At 44.2% G+C, this 21,057-nt stretch overlaps 1 protein-coding gene across 1 annotated transcript; it reads right to left on the reverse strand.

Moving 5' to 3' along the window:
- Positions 1 to 3,162: 3,162 nt before the first annotated feature.
- golph3b (golgi phosphoprotein 3b) lies at positions 3,163 to 18,068 on the reverse strand. The gene is made up of 4 exons (XM_035776713.1): positions 17,653 to 18,068; positions 16,993 to 17,124; positions 5,517 to 5,631; positions 3,163 to 5,236 (listed from the first exon to the last, which is right to left on the reverse strand). Exons 1-4 carry the CDS (start codon positions 17,854 to 17,856, stop codon positions 4,812 to 4,814), a joined length of 876 nt encoding a protein of 291 aa, XP_035632606.1. The 5' UTR covers positions 17,857 to 18,068; the 3' UTR covers positions 3,163 to 4,811.
- Positions 18,069 to 21,057: the final 2,989 nt, after the last annotated feature.

A 21,057-nucleotide genomic window follows, 5' to 3' on the forward strand; every position in this document is an offset into this window, starting at 1 on the left:
ACTGTTTAGGATGTGTCATAAAGCACACGTAGTTGACCTTAAGGAAAGATAAGATGATTCTGCTAAGTGCCTTGGAACAATGGTTTATTGGGCCTCTGGGTTAAACCAAGGGTCATATTCTTTAGGCACCAAATGGAAACAAAACAGACTGAAACAGGGAGGGACTACCTGAACTTGTCTAATAAGAACCTTTTCTGTTGCAAAACGTTTTGCTACAGTGTGCATCAAATGAATATGACACAGGAGTCAGCTGACAACAGGTCCACTCATTGCAGACACTGTAGAACTGTACAGTACTTCCCCACATCTGACAGGCACGCCCACAATACAGGACAAGCCATAACATGTTAATCACTGCTATTACTGTTGTGACCAGGGATACGAGAACACTCATGATAGGAGGGAAATTATGTCCACATCAGTTCTGAACCTGGTGCAGGCCTTTGAAACATATGCAGTATTGTTTGAAAACCCATAAACATTTGCAGTAAGTGCCCTGGCCTGAAATAAACCTTTAAAAAAAAAGACATATTTGGGGAACTAGCCTAAGGTCAAATGTGCTCTGTAATGTTCATTAAGGACACACATTCCTTACCATCTATTAGAAACAACCCACCAATCAATATTGCACAATCTAGCCTTATCAATCGTTGTTTCTCATTTTATCAATAGAGGTATGTTCCAATCACAGTTTAACTGTTTTATAAGGCATGGACAGATGCTCCTGTCCTGCATTGTTATTCTGTCTACCAGTGAGTACATTGAGCAAGCCAATTCATTTTGACAACTGTTTTACGTAAGTGAGCAAGCATTCTCCCGGTGATATCAATCAAATGACATGTTGTGTCCTAACCCAGCATGCTATTGATTGCAGGTGTGGTGTTCCTAACATACACAGCATCACTTTCGACACGTTATTTCTGACAGGTTATATGGACTGTCGCTTGCTGCAGTGGAAAGTGTACTGTGCCCATCAACTTTCAAGTGGAGACCAAGAGAATATCCCTAATTTACATTTTCCAATATTCCATTTAATTTGGTAACTGTCTAGTATTTTATGAATCAATATTTCAGATATTTACGAGTGTCTTTTTGTTCCACAAAATAATATAAAATAGTGTAACTATCTGTCGTCCTTAATTCATCTTTACTTGGGAAATTGGGCACCCATGGTCAGTGAGGGCCAAAGGAATATCCAGAATTAGTTTATGGATAGTGTAATGTGATTTTTTTCTAGGCCCACACCACAAACTTCCAAGTGAATTAGCCTACAATGATAATCAGCTACCTATTTGATTGCAAAGTCATCTTTGAGGAAACACAACACACAACATTGTAATAACAAAGAGGACTGGGCATAACCCAAAACAGCAGCTGATTAGGAGGCGAGACTTGCCCAGGGGAACCACAATCTACGTCACCAAGGCGATATAACGAAGCTAACTTCCGACTTTAGCGGAGACCTCACTTCTGACTGATAAGAATTGCAGAGCTGCATACATTCAGATACTCAATCTACTCTGTACCACAAGCACAACATAGCTCTGGAAGAGCTCAACAAAGAAACACAACGCAAGCCCAATCAATATGACCGGAAAAGGTCATTCATATTTCTGCCATTTAGTTTTGTGCTTACGATTTTACCACAAATGAGTCATTATCCTATGTTTAACTGGCCGACTAAACGGTTACTTTCTCTTCTCTCCAGATCTAACTGCCGTTCTGGACTGTGCGCATCAGCTGTGTAAAGTTGGAGACGGCCTCGCTTGTGACGTCCTGGACTGGAGATCCAAATGGTTGGAGATATTGACAACACATTACCAGAATATAATCAAAGTGAAGTGAGGAACTTCAACCCACTCTCTGAAGATCACTGAAACAAGAAGACGGAATACTACCTCAGTGCCCGAGGGCAACGGTTTTGTTAACCATGCAGTGGGCGGGATGGAGGGTTCCAGTTCACCCCCAGTGATTCAGGGGGGTGAGGTGAAGTCAAGAGGATACTTTGCCTGGACCTGGCCCACAATCAATGCCAAGGTGGCTGGTGCTCCCCACGTAGTCATGGAGAGAGTGAACAGTGAACCTGTGACATTGTAATGGCAAAACCAGTACATCACCATGCGCCGTTTGACATTTGGCAAGGGGTGGAAAAAGTACCCAATTTTCATACTTGAGTAAAAGTAAAGATACCGTAAAAGAAAATGACTCGAGTAAGTCACCAAGTAAAATACTACTTGAGTAAAACGTCAAAAAGTATTTGGTTTTAAAATAAAGTTAAGTATCAAAAGTCAATGGAATTGCTCAAATGTAAAATAGTATCAAAAGTGTAAATAATTTCAAATTCATTATATTAAGCAAACCGATGTAGTTTTTTTTTTACATTTACAGATAGCCAGTGGTACACTAATACTCAGACATAATTTACAAACTAAACATTTGTGTTTATTGATTCCGCCAGATCAGAGGCACGAGGGATGACCAGGGATGTTCTCTTGATAAGTGTGTGAATTGAACCATTTTCCTGTCCTGCTAAGCATGCAAAATGTACTTCTGGGAATATGGAGTAAAAAGAACATCATCTTCTTTAGGAATGTAGTAAGGTAAAAAAGTTGTCAAAAATATTAGTAAAGCACAGATACCCCCAAAAAAGACCATTATTTTTACACCACTGCATTTGGCAGACCTGTGGCCAGTCATATGGACCATCCGACTCAAAAAGGGGGTCCAGAGCAAAAAACAACAACTATCATACAAAGTGTGATGAAACAAATGATCATCTGTCGTTGGGGACAAGTGTCCTATCACGTTCAACTACATAGAGATCATAGACACAAAGTGGCCTTCAAAGCGCCATACTGTGTTACGTGGAGGCCAGAGGCCTTTGGAGTTATTTTTGCTTCCATTAATTACTACATGTGCCACGAAAAGCTGTGTTCAAAAAAACTGCATCTTGTGCAGTTATCCATCGTCAGTGTTTTTGATTCTGTTAAAAAGACAGAAAAAAAAGTTAGACAACGTATGTTTCAGTCAGACCGGCGAGTCCTTTTTTACACTCTGTTGTAGTGCAATCAATCTGGAGGCGTTTGTTTTGAGTACTGGTATTTCATTCAAGGAATTATCATACAGAAAGCAGCCGATAAAGACAGGAGCGCTACACAGTGCTAAATTCAGGCACTTAAAAAGATCCATCCTTTATTGTGTGGTAAAAAAAAAAAGCATACAGAAGATCCCTTTCATTACGCTGTACATTAATTGATCAAATTTGATATAATCAGTTCCTCTCAGGAAATCCATACTATATAAATCATCCCCATCCAATCCCTCCACCATACTTTGTCTGTACACCCTCCAGATGAGTCAAATGCTCAAGGTAGAAGTTAACCCCCAACCACAGATTTGGGATCAGATAACCCTTCCCCCTGTCCTAACCTTTTAGGCAGATCAAATAGTATCTGACCCTGTATCAGTAGTTAGGGCCAACTCCTAGTGACGAATAGTACAACCAACTAGCAGGCATAAAAGAGAGAGAGAAAAAAAAAAGCCCAAACCATGAATGAAGACCAAGTAAATATGAACGTAATTATGTGAATTATATTAAAGCAATAGAAATTGGCTCAAGTAGAAAATAAAATATACATTTTAAGGATAAAATCAAAAGCGTTAAGATTATACTGCCAGAGCGGGACACGTATAATATACAATTAGCCCGTTTTAGGAGATGTTTCGCCTACCTAGTCATATGCCACGATATTTTTCTCTTCTTCTCTCAATACACTAACTAAATGACATAGATATTTGGACAATTTGAGAGAGTTTCTTTCTTGGAAACTATACCTCTTCAAAACATGACTGCACACATGTACACCCGAAACCAGTTTGCCTGCAAAGAGGAGACGCGCAGTGTCTGGAATAGGATGATAGAGTTGCAGAGAATATAGTCTCCCATCTGAAACGGATGGAAAGCACAAGCTACGATTCTTTAGTACATGGAGAGGGGGACACAAAGTCAAATTGAACAGGAATAAAGCATGCACTTGGTTGGTACCCTGAACAAAATAAATGGTGCTTCGGGAATTCAACTTCATAATTTTTTCTGCTTGTTTTCACAAATAGTAAACTCTTCTATATCCCGTGTTGAATGTGCAAAATGGTTTGGAGATGGTTAACATTTATTAACAACAAACAGACGTGAGATCTATAGGTCATGTCTAAAAAAAAATTAAAAAAAACTCCTCAAAGTGACTAAACGCAAAAGACAAAAACAATGACTTATGTTCTGTATGATCATGTCAGGTCATCATGGTAGGTCTGGGCCATGATGGTCACGCAAAACCTGGCGGTTTTAAAAGTCCCTCCTAAAAGAAAGGACACAGACCTGGGTGGGTGCCAGCTACTGACGCAAGTGCTTAAAGTTACACTAGGTCTCACAGTGAACAGAAAGGCCACAACCCAAATGGCACCCCATTTCCTATGTTGTGCCTTCTTTTGATCAGAGCCATTAGGGCCCTGCTCAAAAAGTGCCTTATATTAGGAAACAGGGTGCCATTTGGGACGAACCCACAGGGTACTTGATGTCAACCAACTGGCCAGGAGATAACAGGACAGTGACTCCGAGAGGTCAGGGGTCACAGCACTGTCAATACAGAGGGAGAGCCGTGCTTTGTGATCTTCATCGTCGTCTTCCTCACTGCCAACACCATCATCATCCTTGTCGTCGTCATATCAGAACAGGGGAGATCTGAGAGCTCTGAGCCCCAGAGGTCTGTAGTGTTTTTTTAAAGTTCCGTCTCACGTTGGTTTCCGGTAGGGCTTCATTTGGTGAAGGCGGCCACCACGGCCCACAGCAACTCGTTAGCGTTGGCCTTGGTGCTCTCCGCCTCTGGCTCCAGGTCCAGCAGCAGACGTACCCTCTTCATGGCCAGGTCATACTGTTCGTCCAGCAACGGGGCGAAGGCGTTCTCCAGCACGTCTGATGAGTGGGCCAGGAAGATCAGGGCCAGCACGCGCTTGTCGAAGCGCCCCGGATCGTTCACCCACTTGTCCAGGACGGACTCCTGGACCTTCTTGACCAGCCGCTGTTTGATGGTGTCGTTGGTCAGCGGGTGTGTGGTCATGTCGAAGAGGAGGAAGTTCTGTTTCTCTGTGGTCAGAACGCCTTTCTCGACCAGGTTCTTGGCCAGACGTTCACGGACATTCCTCAGCTGGTAGTGCAGCTTCAATGGGTTCCACGTCTCACCTGGACAACAAAACAAATTACGGGTCATTTCTGTACAATTTTACTTGGAAACCTAATAGGCTAGCTATTGTTTAAAAACAAAACATCAAGACAAACACATTTTATTTCAAACAGGACTGGGAAGGGGAGGTGGCACAGTGTGGTAATATCAAATAATCATGATGATAATAAAGAACAAAACACTAAGAACGGAAGACAGACAGATATAGCACAAAAAAATACAGTTGTTTAAAAATAGGGGGAGTAATGGAGGGTGGGCGTATTCAATATGGCTTCTCACCGCTCAGCAGCTCTATCCAGCTCTGGACTGTCTCTGGGGGCTGGGTTTCTTTGACATGCTTCAGAGCCTCGTCCAGCAACATGTCTCCTGTAGGGGCGGCTGACTTACAGATAACCTGACAAAATAGATACCAGTTTTTTTTTTTAAGGTTGATTTCTCACACACACACACACACACACACACACACACACACACACACACACACACACACACACACACACACACACACACACACACACACACACAAAACACACAAAAACCTTACTGTAACATTGGGATATACACACATAAGCATCAACTTCTAGAGTTGGCAGACTCTGCTGGTCTACCACGTTGCAATACCACACACACACGGCAGGTTGCCTAGCGGTTAACGCCATGGATGATGAACGCGTTCCACTGGGATGCGGGCCTGTTGACTCCAATGCTTCCCACAGTCAGGATGTCTTTGGGTAGTGGACCATTCTTGATACACACGGGAAATGGTTGAGCATGAAAAACCCAGCCGCATTGCAGTTGTTGACACAAACCTGGTACCTTCTCCCATATACCCCGTACAAAAGGCACTTAAATAATTTGTCCTGCCCACTCACCCTCTGAATGGCACACATACAAAATCCATGTCTCAATTTTCTCAAGGCTTAAAAATCCTTCTTTAACCCGTCTCCTTCCCCCTTTATCTACACTTCTACTGAAGTGGATTTAACATTTGATTTCAATAATGGATCATAGCGTTCACCTGGATTCACCTGGTCAGTCTTGGAAAGAGCAGGTGTTCTTAATGTTTCGTACACTCAGTGTATAAGCAAGTGGGTTTGTAGGCTGTTGACACTTGAGAGAGGTGGAAGAGGACGTTCTGTGTGAAACCCGACAGCTGTGGTGACGGCACGTTGGAAGAAGATACGAGTGTGTTAAGATTGGCGAAAAAAAAGGAAATAAGAGAAGTAGGGTTCCGGTGGAATCTTGTAAAACCAAGTATAGTTCTGCCTCGTTTTTTTAGTCCGAGTGAGGGTTTTGGACTGATGGGAGTTTCCCGGGAGATCTGATCAATACAAATCATGGATGCATTGGGTAATGTGACATCAGTTAGAGTAACAAGTAGATCAAAAGTATTCACGCCCCATTGACTTTTTCCACATGTTGTCGTGTTACAGCCTGAATTTAAAATGGATGTTTAACTAATTGTGTCACTTACCTACCTACACACAATACCCCATACATTTTCATTCAGAATTTTGTTTGTAGATTTACTGAAAAAATGAATAATAATAATTAAGCACTTTTGGGTAGCGATTACAGCTGTGAGTCTCTCTAAGAGCTTTGCACACCTGGATTGTACAATATTTGCCCATTATTGTTAAAATTATTCAAGATCTGTAAAGTTGTTCAGGCTGTAACACAACAAAAATGTGGAATAAGTCAAGGGCCAAGGGATATGAATACTTTCTGAATGTAATGTAGCTGCTTAACTAACAAACCCTTGACCTGCTCTTTCTGGTGTGCTGGTGTAGGAGTGGATAGGTATGGGGAGTGGCCGGTCTGCGAGGCACCGTCACAGACTATTAAATAACTCTGCATTTGATTGAATAAAGACAATTATGTCAGATGAAACTACTTAGGAAATTATTATTTTTTAAATGAACTGAAAAGTACGACTAAATCAAATCTAATTTTATACCTTCTCGTGAAAAGCTTACTTACAAGCCCTTAACCAACAATGCAGTTCAAGAAATAGAGTTAAGGAAATATTTACTAAATAAACTAAAAGTACATTTTTTTAAGTAACAATAAAAACACATAACAATAATGAGGCTATGTACAGAGGGTACCAGTACTGAGTCAATGTGCGGGTGCACAGGTTAGTCAAGGTAGTTTGTACATGTAGGTTGGGGTAAAGTGACTTTGCATAGATAACAAACAGCGAGTAGCTGCAGTGTAAAAACCAAGGGGTGGGGTGGGTCAATGTAAATAGTCTGGGTGGCCCTTTTACTAATTGTTCAGCAGTCTTCTAGATTGGGGGTAGAAGCTGTTAAGGAGCATTTTGGATCTAGACTTGGCGCTCCGGTACCGCTTGCCGTGCGGTAGCAGAGAGAGCAGTTTATGACTTGTGTGACTGGAGTCATACCCTCTGTAGCACACACCCGAGGGCCCCCGGTGTTGAGGATCAGCGTGGCAGATGTGTTGTTGCCTACCCTTACCACCTGGCGGAGGCCCGTCAGGAAGTCCAGCATCGACTTGCAGAGGGAGTTGTTTAGTCCCAGGGTCCTTAGCGTAGTGAAGAGCTTTGTGGGCACTATGGTGTTCAGCGCTAAGCTGTAGTCTATGAACAGCATTCTCACATAGGTGTTCCTTTTGTCCAGGTGGGAAAGGGCAGGGTGGAGTGCGATTGAGATCGTGTCATATGTGGAGGCAGTATGCGAATTAGAGTGGGTCTAGGGTTTCCGGGATGATGGTGTTAATGTGAGCCATGACCAACCTTTCAAAAGCACTTCATGGCTACCAACGCGAGTGCTACGGGGCGTAGCCCATTGAGGCAGGTTACCGTCGCTTTCTTGGGCACAGGGACCATAGTGGTCTACTTGAAACATGGGTATTACAGACTCGGTCTGGGACAGATTGAAAATGTCAGTGAAGACACGCCAGTTGGTCCGTGCATGCTCAGAGTACACGCACTGGTAATACATCTGGCCCCACGGCCTTGTGAATGTTGACCTGTTTAAAAAAAGTCTTGCTCACATCAGCTACGGAGCTCGTGGTCACACAGTTATCCGGAACAGCTTGCGATCTCATGCATGCTTCAGTGTTGCTTGCCTCGACGCGAGCATAAAAAAGGCATTTAGCTCGTCTGGTAGGCTCGCGCCACTGGGCAGCTCACAGCTGGGTTTCTCATTACAGTCCGTAATAGTTTGCAAGCACTGCCACATCCTACGAGCATCAGAGCCAGTGTAGTAGGATTCAATCTTTGTCCTGTATTGATGCTTTGCCTGTTCGATGGTTCGTCTGAGGGCATAGCGGGATTTCTTATAAGAGTCCGGATTAGTGTCCCGCACCTTGAAAGCGGCAGCTCTAGCCTTTACCTCGGTGCGGATGTGGCCTGTAATCCATGGCTTCTAGTTTGGATATGTACGTAAGGTCACAGTGAGGACGATGTCGTCAATGCACTTATTGATGAAGCCGGTGACTGAGATGGTATACTCCTCAATGCCATTGGATGAATCCCAGAACATATTCCAGTCTGTGCTAGCAAAACAGTTCTGTAGCGTAGCATCCACATCCATATAGAGCGAGTCACTGGTAATTCATGCTTTTCTTTTTGCTTGTATGCAGGAATCTGGAGGATAGAATTATGGTCAAATTTGCCAAATGGGGGGCGAGGGAGATCTTTGTACACATCCCTGTGTGTGGAGTAAAGGTGGTCTACATTCCCCCCCCCCCCTGCGGTTTGCACATGTGACATGCTGGTAGAAATGAGGTAAACCGGGTTTAAGTTTCCATGCATTAAAGTCCCCAGCCACTAGGAGCGCCGCGTCTGGATAAGCATTTTGTTGTATATGCTTTATGGCCTTATACAGCTCGTTGAGTGCGGTCTTTGTGCCAACATCGGGTTTGTGGTGGTAAATAGACGGCTATGAATGATATAGATGAAAACTCTTGGTAGATAGTTGAGAATTATCTGTTAATTGAATGATTAGAATATTCGGCCCTGAATCATATAATTGTATGGAATTGATTATAATGTATAAAATCATAATCAGTAAATGTGTAGTCCTAGTCCGAATAAAACAATATGTCTTTATGGTATTTTAAACACAGACAGTCTGAGCTTGGTGCCGACCTGACTAGAGATTTGGGAACGGGGAGTACGTCTCAAGGACAAGGTCACTAATCTCTGTCGGCTGGGTAGTGAGACAGTGTGTGCGTAGCAGAACATTGTGTGTGTATGTGTGTGCGAATGGCTGTGTGTGCGTATGGTTGTGTGAATGTGTGCGCGTATGGTTGTGTGAATGTGCGCGTATGGTTGTGTGAATGTGCGCGCGTATTGTTGCGTGAATGTGCGCGCGTATGGTTGTGTGAATGTGCGCGTATGGTTGTGTGAATGTGCGCGCGTATTGTTGCGTGAATGTGCGCACGTATGGTTGCGTGAATGTGTGCGCGTATGGTTGTGTGAATGTGTGCGCGTATGGTTGTGTGAATGTGTGCGCGTATGGTTGTGTGAATGTGTGCGCGTATGGTTGTGTGAATGTGTGCGCGTATGGTTGTGTGAATGTGCGCGCGTATGGTTGTGTGAATGTGCGCGTATGGTTGTGAATGTGCGCGTATGGTTGTGTGAATGTGCGCGCGTATGGTTGCGTGAATGTGCGCGCGTATGGTTGCGTGAATGTGCGCGCGTATGGTTGTGTGAATGTGTGCGCGTATGGTTGTGTGTATGTGTGCGCGTATGGTTGTGTGAATGTGTGCGCGTATGGGTGTGTGAATGTGCGCGCGTATGGTTGTGTGCATATGGTTGTGTGAATGTGTGCGCGTATGAATGTGTGCGCGTATGGTTGTGTGAATGTGTGCGCGTATGGTTGTGTGAATGTGTGCGCGTATGGTTGTGTGAATGTGTGCGCGTATGGTTGTGTGAATGTGTGCGCGTATGGTTGTGTGAATGTGTGCTCGTATGGTTGTGCGAATGTGTGCTCGTATGGTTGTGCGAATGTGTGCGCGTATGGTTGTGCGAATGTGTGCTCGTATGGTTGTGCGAATGTGTGCTCGTATGGTTGTGCGAATGTGTGCGCGTATGGTTGTGCGAATGTGTGCGCGTATGGTTGTGCGAATGTGTGCGCGTATGGTTGTGCGCGCGTACGGTTGTGTGAATGTGCGCGCGTATGGTTGTGTGAATGTGTGCGCGTATGGTTGTGTGAATGTGTGCGCGTATGGTTGTGTGTATGTGTGCGCGTATGGTTGTGTGAATGTGTGCGCGTATGGTTGTGTGAATGTGCGCGCGTATGGTTGTGTGCGTATGGGTGTGTGAATGTGTGTGCGTATGGGTGTGTGAATGTGTGCGCGTATGGTTGTGTGAATGTGTGCGCGTATGGTTGTGTGAATGTGTGCGCGTATGGTTGTGTGAATGTGTGCGCGTATGGTTGTGTGAATGTGTGCGCGTATGGTTGTGTGAATGTGTGCACGTATGGGTGTGTGAATGTGTGCGCCTATGGTTGTGTGAATGTGTGCGTATGGGTGTGTGAATGTGTGCGCCTATGGTTGTGTGAATGTGTGCGGCGTATGGTTGCGTGAATGTGTGCGCCTATGGGTGTGTGAATGTGTGCGCCTATGGTTGTGTGAATGTGTGCGCGTATGGTTGTGTGAATGTGTGCGCGTATGGTTGCGTGAATGTGTGCGCGTATGGTTGCGTGAATGTGCGCGCGTATGGTGCGAATGTGTGCGCGTATGGTTGTGTGAATGTGTGAATGTGTGCGCGTATGGTTGTGTGAATGTGTGCGCGTATGGTTGTGTGAATGTGTGCGCGTATGGTTGTGTGAATGTGTGCGCGTATGGTTGTGTGAATGTGTGCGCGTATGGTTGTGTGAATGTGTGCGCGTATGGTTGTGTGAATGTGTGCGCGTATGGTTGTGTGAATGTGTGCGCGTATGGTTGTGTGAATGTGTGCGCGTATGGTTGTGTGAATGTGTGCACGTATGGGTGTGTGAATGTGTGCGCGTATGGGTGTGTGAATGTGTGCGTATGGGTGTGTGAATGTGTGCGCCTATGGTTGTGTGAATGTGTGCGGCGTATGGTTGCGTGAATGTGTGCGCGTATGGTTGTGTGAATGTGTGCGCGTATGGTTGTGTGAATGTGTGCGCGTATGGTTGTGTGAATGTGTGCGCGTATGGTTGTGTGAATGTGTGCGCGTATGGTTGCGTGAATGTGCGTATGCGTATTGTTGCGTGAATGTGTGCGCGTATGGTTGCGTGAATGTGCGCGCGTATTGGTTGCGTGAATGTGCGCGCGTATTGTTGTGTGAATGTGCACGTTTGGTTGCATGAATGTGTGTGCGTATGGTTGTGTGCGCGTATGCGAATGTGTGCTCGTGAATGTGTGGTTGGTTGTGTGAATGTGTGCGCGTATGGTTGTGAATGTGTGCGCGTATGGTTGCGTGAATGTGTGCGCGCGTACGGTTGCGCGAATGTGCGCGCGTACGGTTGTGTGAATGTGCGCGCGTATGGTTGTGTGAATGTGCGCGCGTAATGTGTGAATGTGCGCGCGTATGGTTGTGTGAATGTGCGCGCGTATGGTTGTGTGAATGTGCGCGCGTATGGTTGTGTGAATGTGTGCGCGTATGGTTGTGTGAATGTGTGCGCGTATGGTTGTGCGGTTGTGCGTATGGTTGTGCGAATGTGCGCGCGTATGGTTGTGCGAATGTGCGCGCGTATGGTTGTGTGAATGTGCGCGCGTATGGTTGTGTATGGTTGTGCGAATGTGCGCGCGTATGGTTGTGCGAATGTGCGCGCGTATGGTTGTGTGAATGTGTGCGCGTATGGTTGTGTGAATGTGTGCGCGTATGGTTGTGTGAATGTGCGCGCGTATGGTTGTGTGAATGTGCGCGCGTATGGTTGTGTGAATGTGCGCGCGTATGGTTGTGTGAATGTGCGCGTATGGTTGTGTGAATGTGCGCGCGTATGGTTGTGTGAATGTGCGCGCGTATGGTTGTGTGAATGTGTGCGCGTATGGTTGTGTGAATGTGCGCGCGTATGGTTGTGTGAATGTGCGCGCGTATGGTTGTGTGAATGTGCGCGCGTATGGTTGTGTGAATGTGCGCGCGTATGGTTGTGTGAATGTGCGCGCGTATGGTTGTGTGAATGTGTGCGCGTATGGTTGTGTGAATGTGCGCGCGTATGGTTGTGTGAATGTGCGCGCGTATGGTTGTGTGAATGTGCGCGCGTATGGTTGTGTGAATGTGCGCGCGTATGGTTGCGTGAATGTGCGCGTATGGTTGTGCGCGCGTATGGTGGTTGTGTGCGCGTATGGTTGTGCGCGCGTATGGTTGTGCGCGCGTATGGTTGTGTGAATGTGTGCGTATGGTTGTGTGAATGTGTGCGTATGGTTGTGTGAATGTGCGCGTATGGTTGTGTGAATGTGCGCGTATGGTTGTGTGAATGTGCGCGTATGGTTGTTGTGTGCGCGTATGGTTGTGTGAATGTGTGCGCGTATGGTTGTGTGTATGTGTGCGCGTATGGTTGTGTGAATGTGTGCGCGTATGGTTGTGTGAATGTGTGCGCGTATGGTTGTGTGAATGTGTGCGCGTATGGTTGTGTGCGCGTATGGTTGTGTGAATGTGTGCGCGTATGGTTGTGTGAATGTGTGCGCGTATGGTTGTGTGAATGTGTGCGCGTATGGTTGTGTGAATGTGTGCGCGTATGGTTGTGTGAATGTGTGCGTGTATGGTTGTGCGCGTGTATGGTTGTGTGAATGTGTGCGCGTATGGTTGTGTGAATGTGTGCGCGTATGGTTGTGTGAATGTGCGCGCGTATGGTTGTGTGAATGTGCGCGCGTATGGTTGTGTGAATGTGCGCGCGTATGGTTGTGTGAATGTGCGCGCGTATGGTTGTGTGAATGTGCTGGGCGAATAACTGGGCCTCCGTCGGTTTCATTCGACCAGGATCTTACAAATTCTGCTTTGCAGACTGAGTAATATAATTAAATTGGGTTATGTACCTGGAGAACATAATTCTCTTATCAATAGTGTGGTCTACAGCTTATCATGAACTACTCTACCTCAGACGAGCAATACGTGGAGACTTCTTTAATATTAGACATTGCACATCTGCTGTTATTGACAAATAAACACACAACTCTACCACGTCTTACCAGACATAGCTGCTCTGTCCTGACGCAACTTTATGTACAAAATATGTTAAACAACGCTGGGGATCTTTTTTAATTTTTTAAAATAAATATCACAGTTGGGTAGGAACCCGTAAAACTGCAGCCATTATCAATGTAGACCAATCAGTGTACTTCAACAACCTATTTAATACCAATGTTTGTACCTCATTTTTTACAGTTGCTTTTATAATTATTAGTTTTTAAAACTATGATTTTGTCTATTTTCCCAGCCATAGGTAAGAGATGGGTTGGTGGGGTTGTGGGGGAGAGGGTAGATGGAAAATTGGGCGAGGGTATAAGTGGGTGGGTAATAAAAATAAATCCTGTAGGATGAATTACGATTACGTCACTGTGCGGGAATAGTTGTGAAAACATTGTTTTTGTTTTATTTTGGGGGTTTGTGTGTACATGGAGCCGAAGAAATAGGCTTTGTTCCTCAAAAAGATATCGGAATGTAATGTGCCGTGTGTGGCTCTTCAATGCAAGGCGCCTATCAATGGGGATTATCTCAAGGGGTGGTGCTGGAAGTGAATGCATATGTCGACTGACCAGTATAGTGGATGGAGTGAAGAAGTTTACTCCATCCATACTATTGTTCTTTGATGAACAGTCTCTCCCTTCACATATAAAGTTTGGCTTTATGAGATATTCTGTAAGAGCTTTCGTGCCAAATCCCATCAAGTATGATAAATAAAAAATATTTGGTCATGTGGCAAGTGTATGCAGATGGGAAGAGTATTGTATGCCAGAGGTGAAATGTGGTGATGAACATGCCTCCATTGAAGGGGCCTTCCCCAAACTGTTTCCACAAAGTTGGAAGCACAGAATTGTCTAGATTCTAGAATGTCATTGTATGCTGTAGTAGATTTCCCTTCACTGGAACTAAGGGGCCTCGCCGAACCATGAAAAACAGCCCCAGACCGTTATTCCTCCTCCACCAAACTTGACAGTTGGCACTATGCATTCGGGCAGGTAGCGTTCTCACCCCAGAGAACACGTTTCCAATGCTCCAGAGTCCAATGGAGCCAACCACTCCAGCCAACGTTTGGCATTGCGCATGGTGATCTTAAGCTTGTGTGCAGCTGCTCGGCCATGGAAACCTATTTCTTGAAGCGATGAACAGTTATTGTGCTGACGTTACTTCCAGAAGCAGTTTGGAACTTGGTAATAAGTGTTGCAACTGAAGACAGACGATTTTTACGCGCTGTGCAAAACAGCATTCGGCGGTCCCGTTCTGGGAGCTTGTGTGGCCTATCGCTTCACGGCCGAGCCATTGCTGCTCCTAGACGTTTCCACTTCACAATAACAGCATTTACAGTTGACCAGGGCAGCCATTTAACGAACTGACTTGATGGAAAGGTGGCATCCTATGACAGTGCCAAGTTGAAAAGTCACTGAGCTCTTCAGTACAGGCCATTCTACTGCCAATATTTGTCTATGGAGATTGCATGGCCGTGTGCTCGATTTTATACACCTGTCAGCAACGGGTTTGGCTGAAATAGCAGAATCCAATCATTTGAAGGGATGTCCACATACTTTTGTATATATATAGTGTATTACATGTTAAAAAGGTGGACTTTGTATAATTTATTGCAATGGTCATAAAATGTACAGCACAAGTGGAGAAGGAATCTGAGAAAATGTGGAGAAGGAATCTGAGAAAATGTGCATCATTGTGAGTGCGGCTGAATGTTTTTGGACATTGTGATTTCAGAGCCGAGGCCTTCGAAGGAATCCTGCTGACAACTGTTCCACCCTCACAAGACCCTGAGCCTGTGTAGGGTTAGTGTGTTTTGGATTGGAATGTGACTGAAGGAGTTGGATGGGTTTTGTTTGAAGAAATGGCCCACCGCAAATAATACGAAAAAGACGCAAGCACAGTTAGAACAATGAGCCAGATCTTTCACTGGATGTGTAGCATCCGGTTGGCATTACCGCTCTTCACCAAATATGGTGACGAGAGAAAACCCAGTGGCAAAAGATGGAGCGAGATGGATTTTGGCCGATATTCTGGAAATGTTCTGATCGACGAAACATCTGATCTCAACACAGTTCTCTGTTCACAAAACTAGAAACTATTACCAAAAGAATGTACTAAGTTTTGTAGACTATTGCCTTCGCCAAAGTTTTTTAAATAAATGGTGTTGTTTAGAAGGAGAGCAAGGGCGAATTGAGTTATTGCCCTCGCGCACTTTAGAGTAGGCATTGCCTAACAGAAATATGCAAATACAGGGTAGAACGGGCCAATAGGATCTTGCTAGCTCATGCTTTGCTATGCCCACTTCCTTGCATGTTCTGCTTTTTATGATTCATGCTCCCATTGGAAACAACAGGCTGTGGTGGGGAGCAATGGCGGAAGCATTGTGTGATTCTGTGGGCGCGAGTAAAATCGGTGAGAATGAGTGTGGACGACGGTGAAGAGTGGAATAAAAAAAGGCCTCAAGTTGGACAGGAGCAGAAGTTTGTTGGAGTGCGATTCACCAGCATGTTTTTTTTGGGGGGGGGGGTGATCCGTTTTGCAGTCTCAAAGATTGCGAAGGACAAATTGGGAAAAGTGGAATTGGTCAGAGTGACCAGGAGCGGTATGATGGTGATTTTGTGTGTGTCAAAAGAGCAAAAGCTCTATCGACCTATGATGTGGAAAGCTAGGATTTTCTGAGTAGGGCACCGATTAAAAGGTCTGTGATCTCTGGTGTCTCGTTGGACAGAGGCTTCATGGTTTAGGGAGAACATGCCAGGGGTGGTAGAAGCACGAACGCTTGACCCGAATGATACACCGGAAGAAGGTGGAAAGTCTATCGGCTTTACTGTCGTTTGACTCAAAGTAAAACTTAGGTATGTGAGATATGTGGTTAAACCGTGTGTACAAAAACCACTGCAGCGTTACAACTGTAAAAAGGTTTGCAGAAGGAATGCATGTCATTGGTGAAGAGTCTGAGAAAGCATGGTGCTGCAATTGTGGTGGGAACCACATTTCCAAGTTCCTGGAGTGCCCAGTAAGGGTGAAGGAGGTCGCAGTATCTAGGATCAGGGCTTGCTCCAGCAGGTCTCCTTTGTGGAGGCAGTACAAATAGCTGAAGGAGCGAGTGGAGATTAAATGGTAGTGGATGCCCAACAGCCTGTAGTGAGATGGTGTTCATCAGATCCTGAAATACTAATAGTGAAGAAAGTGGACTGTTGCATTTTTGCACAATTGATAAATTGCACTGGACAAACTAATATATAAAAAAATATATGAAACTAGGTATCATTGTTAAGGTGGCAAAAATATTTCGGGATCTCCAGGACCTCAGGACTGAAACGGTGCAGGGAATATTGAATGAAGATGTTCCCCCCCTCTCAGGCTCCTGAGCCTGTGTAGGGATCTGAGTACACATTTAGTTTCCTTGTAGACTACTCGGAGCATGTTTTATTTTCACCTATTATTTCTGTTTTAAAGTTCCTCAGTTTTCAACCTATCCAGTAGGTGGCGGCATGTACATCTAATACTTGTTTGCGAATCACCATAATACCATGGAGGAAGATGACAGGCTGTGATCTATCTTGGGTTAGTTAAAATGTATATTTGACACAAGTGTGGTAACCAAGTTAATCAGTGTGTTTTCCTCACCTTTCTGGCCAGCAGGCTTTTCCTCCTCATGCCACAAGCCTCTAGCTGCAGTCTCCCTCTCAAAGCCAGTTCGATGAGCATACAACCTCGGAGACCAGAAGAAATGCAGTCATTCCAGAATGAAGTGTAGCCCTGTTGGAAAAAAAAAAAAGTCAAGCATTTGGTGAATGCTTCACATGATGACACGTCCTGGTTAAATTAAGCAAACATCCTACTGGTGACAGAAGTGACACGCACAAAGTGACACGTTTGAAAACCTTTCAGAACAAATGGGAACACGGAAATCTCGAACTTCGGAGAGTTCAAGACAACTGGGAACTCGGGAAAACGAGCTTAGAATGGGAAAAAAAATAGTTTAACGGTCTTCCAACTCGGAAATTCGGGCATTTTTCTAGAGATCTGACTTCCCGACCTGAAGATCACAGACGTTATGATTTTCTCGTTCCCGCTCCCAAGTTCCCAGTATTGAAAGCACTATTTGTTTGCACCGTTGAATAGACATGACGGCAAAGCTAACTAGCTAACGTAGGAAAAGCACATTAGCTTAGCTAGCTATGTTAGCACATAACGTAAACTGGTTGGAACGTAAACAAACAGCTAGAGTTACTGTAGCTAGCTAACGTTATAGCAACATGCTAACGACGATAACTAACACCATACCTCTCGATCTTTCAATCCCAATAGCAACACTTCTTCCATCAACGTCAGTCGAGTTTCTTTGGAGTCTCCTTTCTCATCCTCTTCCTCTTGACGTGGCTCGTAGTCCTCATCATCTGACCCCCTCTCCTTATCCGCAGCTGCATTGCGAGAGGCCTCGGTCCTCCTCTGCACCAGGCCCGAACTTCGCTGTGTTAGGGAAGTCATACTCTGGATGCACGTCCCAACAACAGGTAAATACAAATGATTTGATATCTCCTGAAGGTTTTAGTGTTTCCGGTGCATAAATAAAACCCAGTTGATCGTAAAATTGGGTGAAAATTGAATTAATATTCGAATAACTACAACAGCAAACCTGCAACAGATTTCCACTTCAATACTTTCCACTTCCTGACCCAATATGGCGACACGTGATGAATGGATACACGTGATGACGTCAGAAGAGGATGTGCGTCTCTCTCTCTCTCTCTCTCTCTCTCTCTCACACACACACAAGGCATAAACATGGTTGAGTAGGCATACTTAAATCCATAGATTATTGTAGGTTGTAATACATTATGTTGCTTGTACAGGCAGTAGGTCCTTGTTTTTCATGTTGTGATGCAAACTCCATTGTCTTCTGAGCTGTCAACATTCTGCAAAACATGTAACTGATGCATTCACTCATGTCTTTTTCTCGTTTTAGTTCCATTCATGCAGTCTAATTGAGAAGCACCGTCTGATGAGAGAAGACTTGTCATAATCCCTCCACAGTAAACAAGATTAATTCAGCCGATTCTGCTGCAAAACGTTTCTTAAACAGAACGAAATGGGGAGGGACCTGCCTGAATTTGACTTCCATTTGGTTCTGAAACGGTAAACGGGTTTCCGTAACGAATATACACCCTTGCTATTTCTCCATGCGTGGCAGCTCTTATGATGCTTTCACCTCTGGCCTACATTGGCAACTTAAAGTAAGATTAAATTGACCCAAGCATGTAGATTAGATGACCTAAACCTTTTAGATGGGTTCACTTACAAGGTTTTAACTGATGGGGGCGACTATGGTCTTCTTCTTCTTCCCAAACCACTTCTTCTGTGATAAACCACTCTACTCAAAGACCAAGATCAGTGTCTTTGTTCATGTGTCTGTTTACCATATGAACAGCAGAGAGAAGAGTTCAAGCCAGATAGCTTTGATGATAACAGTCCTTTATTGTCTGAGTCTGACCGTGGCTCCTGTCGTGTCTTTGGCTATGCCGGATTAAGTGATATGACATGCTATTCTGTAAAATAATTTCTCCGTAATTAATATCACCTGCTTGAGCTAATCATGTAAATGTAATTAACTAGAGAGTCGGGCACCACAAAATAATATTTATAGAGCTGTTATCTTCCGAATAAACTCTTAAAGACCTAGTAATATTTTACATCAATAGCAGTCAATATTAATCGTCCTCTTAATTCAGTCTCATCTGAAAGTTGTAAATTCTTGGTTATCTGCACGAACCCTGGCTAACAATTTGAATCAGCAATACAAAATTGGGTTTAATCATTTATTTACTAAATACCTAACTAATCACACAGAATTACACATACACATAATTAAATCATAACTTGATTACAAATTACGTCATAAAGGAAAACGTCCCTAGCGGGCGGAACAGATATGACAGCTTGTTACACATAGGAAAAGGGCTGGGTTTGAGTGAAAGAGTGGGAAGACTGAGGGACACAGGGAGAAGCTGTGCTATCGTAAATACAGTATCTTATGCATTCTAAATTACCACCCATTTGGAAAAGGAAAATGCAATAAATATTTACTCTGAGCTGCGCTTCGGTAGGTTGGTGGTAGATGGAAGGCCGTGTTGACCAACCGAGTCCTTTGAAGAATGTCTCTGGTTGTCAATTGGATACGTTGTAATAATGTCGTTGGGTGATAGACGGGATACTCTGTCTGTTCCTTCCTAACCCTCGTTTGCATCTGCTGTTGCTAACTCAACGGCTAGGAGGTATCACTTCTGTAGTGAATAAGAGTTCAAAGTTCATACCATTCCCACCAAAGCTCACGCTGATGTTGGCTTCATTCTATAGTTATTATCTGAACCATTCTGACATCGGACCGTCGTCCTACATCCTCGGAACAGGGGGTTATATTGTCGTCAAGGGCTTATATAGGAAGGGAGTGGAGGGCGTGTTTGAAACGTTTTATAGCCCATGTCCCTTCACAGGGGCGGGCCACTGATTGAGCGGCTGCTCAATCTCTATCTTATGAAGACCCAAATCTCACATTTTAGAAGCTAAAATCACATTTCATCCCATCACAAATAATTGTATATTCAAACATTTAAATTGAACAACAATTCCATGTGAATCCAATAACTCTGATGTGTAGACTTTCCACTGTAGAGTTTGTCATCTTATCATTGATGAGAATGTCTCAGATGACAACAAACTGACATCATATTCATTAAGTACCACTGCTTATGTTCAATTGTTCGGATTACCAGAATATAGTTAATTTTCCCCCACCTACTGATGTTCCTAGAATCTCTATGTTAACCAAGGGTTTTGCAAATGTAACCTCCATAGGGTAGAGAGAGGAAAAAGGGGGGAAGAGGTATTTATGACTGTCATAAACCTACCCCCCCAGGCCAACGTCATGACACTCCCCATCGCTGCTTGCTGGTCTTGCAATTCTTATTCTTGTTGTTTCAACTCCTCTTAAGTGTATCCCGGCTCAAATGAATAGGGTTGTATGTCCCTATGGAAGAAAAAAACATCCAAAACATTTCTGTCCTCCGTCAGGCTATAGTCTTTACAAATCCAGGTTAAATGTGTCAACCTAAATGTCCTGCAATGGCTCTATTGAACAAGGACAACTATAGCTACTTGCTGCTAGGAAGCGTGATTGCGCATTCGGCAAAACACAAAGGCCACAATAATTGCTCCAAAATATGACTCCATAACTTTTTTGATCAGACAACAGGCTCAATCAACCAATGACATCAACCAATGTGTGTGTGTGACCTGCAAATCTGGAACAGCATTGATCTTTATTGCTCCCTGTTGGGGAACACGAGCCTTCATGTTTTTCTTCTTTGGGAAATAACAGGACGAAATACACACGCAGTCTGCCCGCTGTGAGTCATCTGTGTGTAATACACAATTAATACCACAAGATGGCAGACTAAAAGCAAGTAAAAAGATGATACCTTTTCAATGACTTGCTGTACTGTACTGATACTGGTAGCACTGTTGTTGTAGAAGCTGTTAGAGTTGTAGTCACAGCATTTATCTTTTCACCGGTTTCTCTTCTAGCCAGAAAAACGAACATGTGAAATTAAACTTTTGACATACCAATCTAAAAAGGACATGTATTTGATTTTCATTACAACAAAAAAACAACCCTGGAAATTTCTCCCTTAT

Source organism: Oncorhynchus keta, chromosome 9 (genome assembly GCF_023373465.1).
Source record: "Oncorhynchus keta strain PuntledgeMale-10-30-2019 chromosome 9, Oket_V2, whole genome shotgun sequence".
NCBI lineage: Eukaryota > Metazoa > Chordata > Actinopteri > Salmoniformes > Salmonidae > Oncorhynchus > Oncorhynchus keta.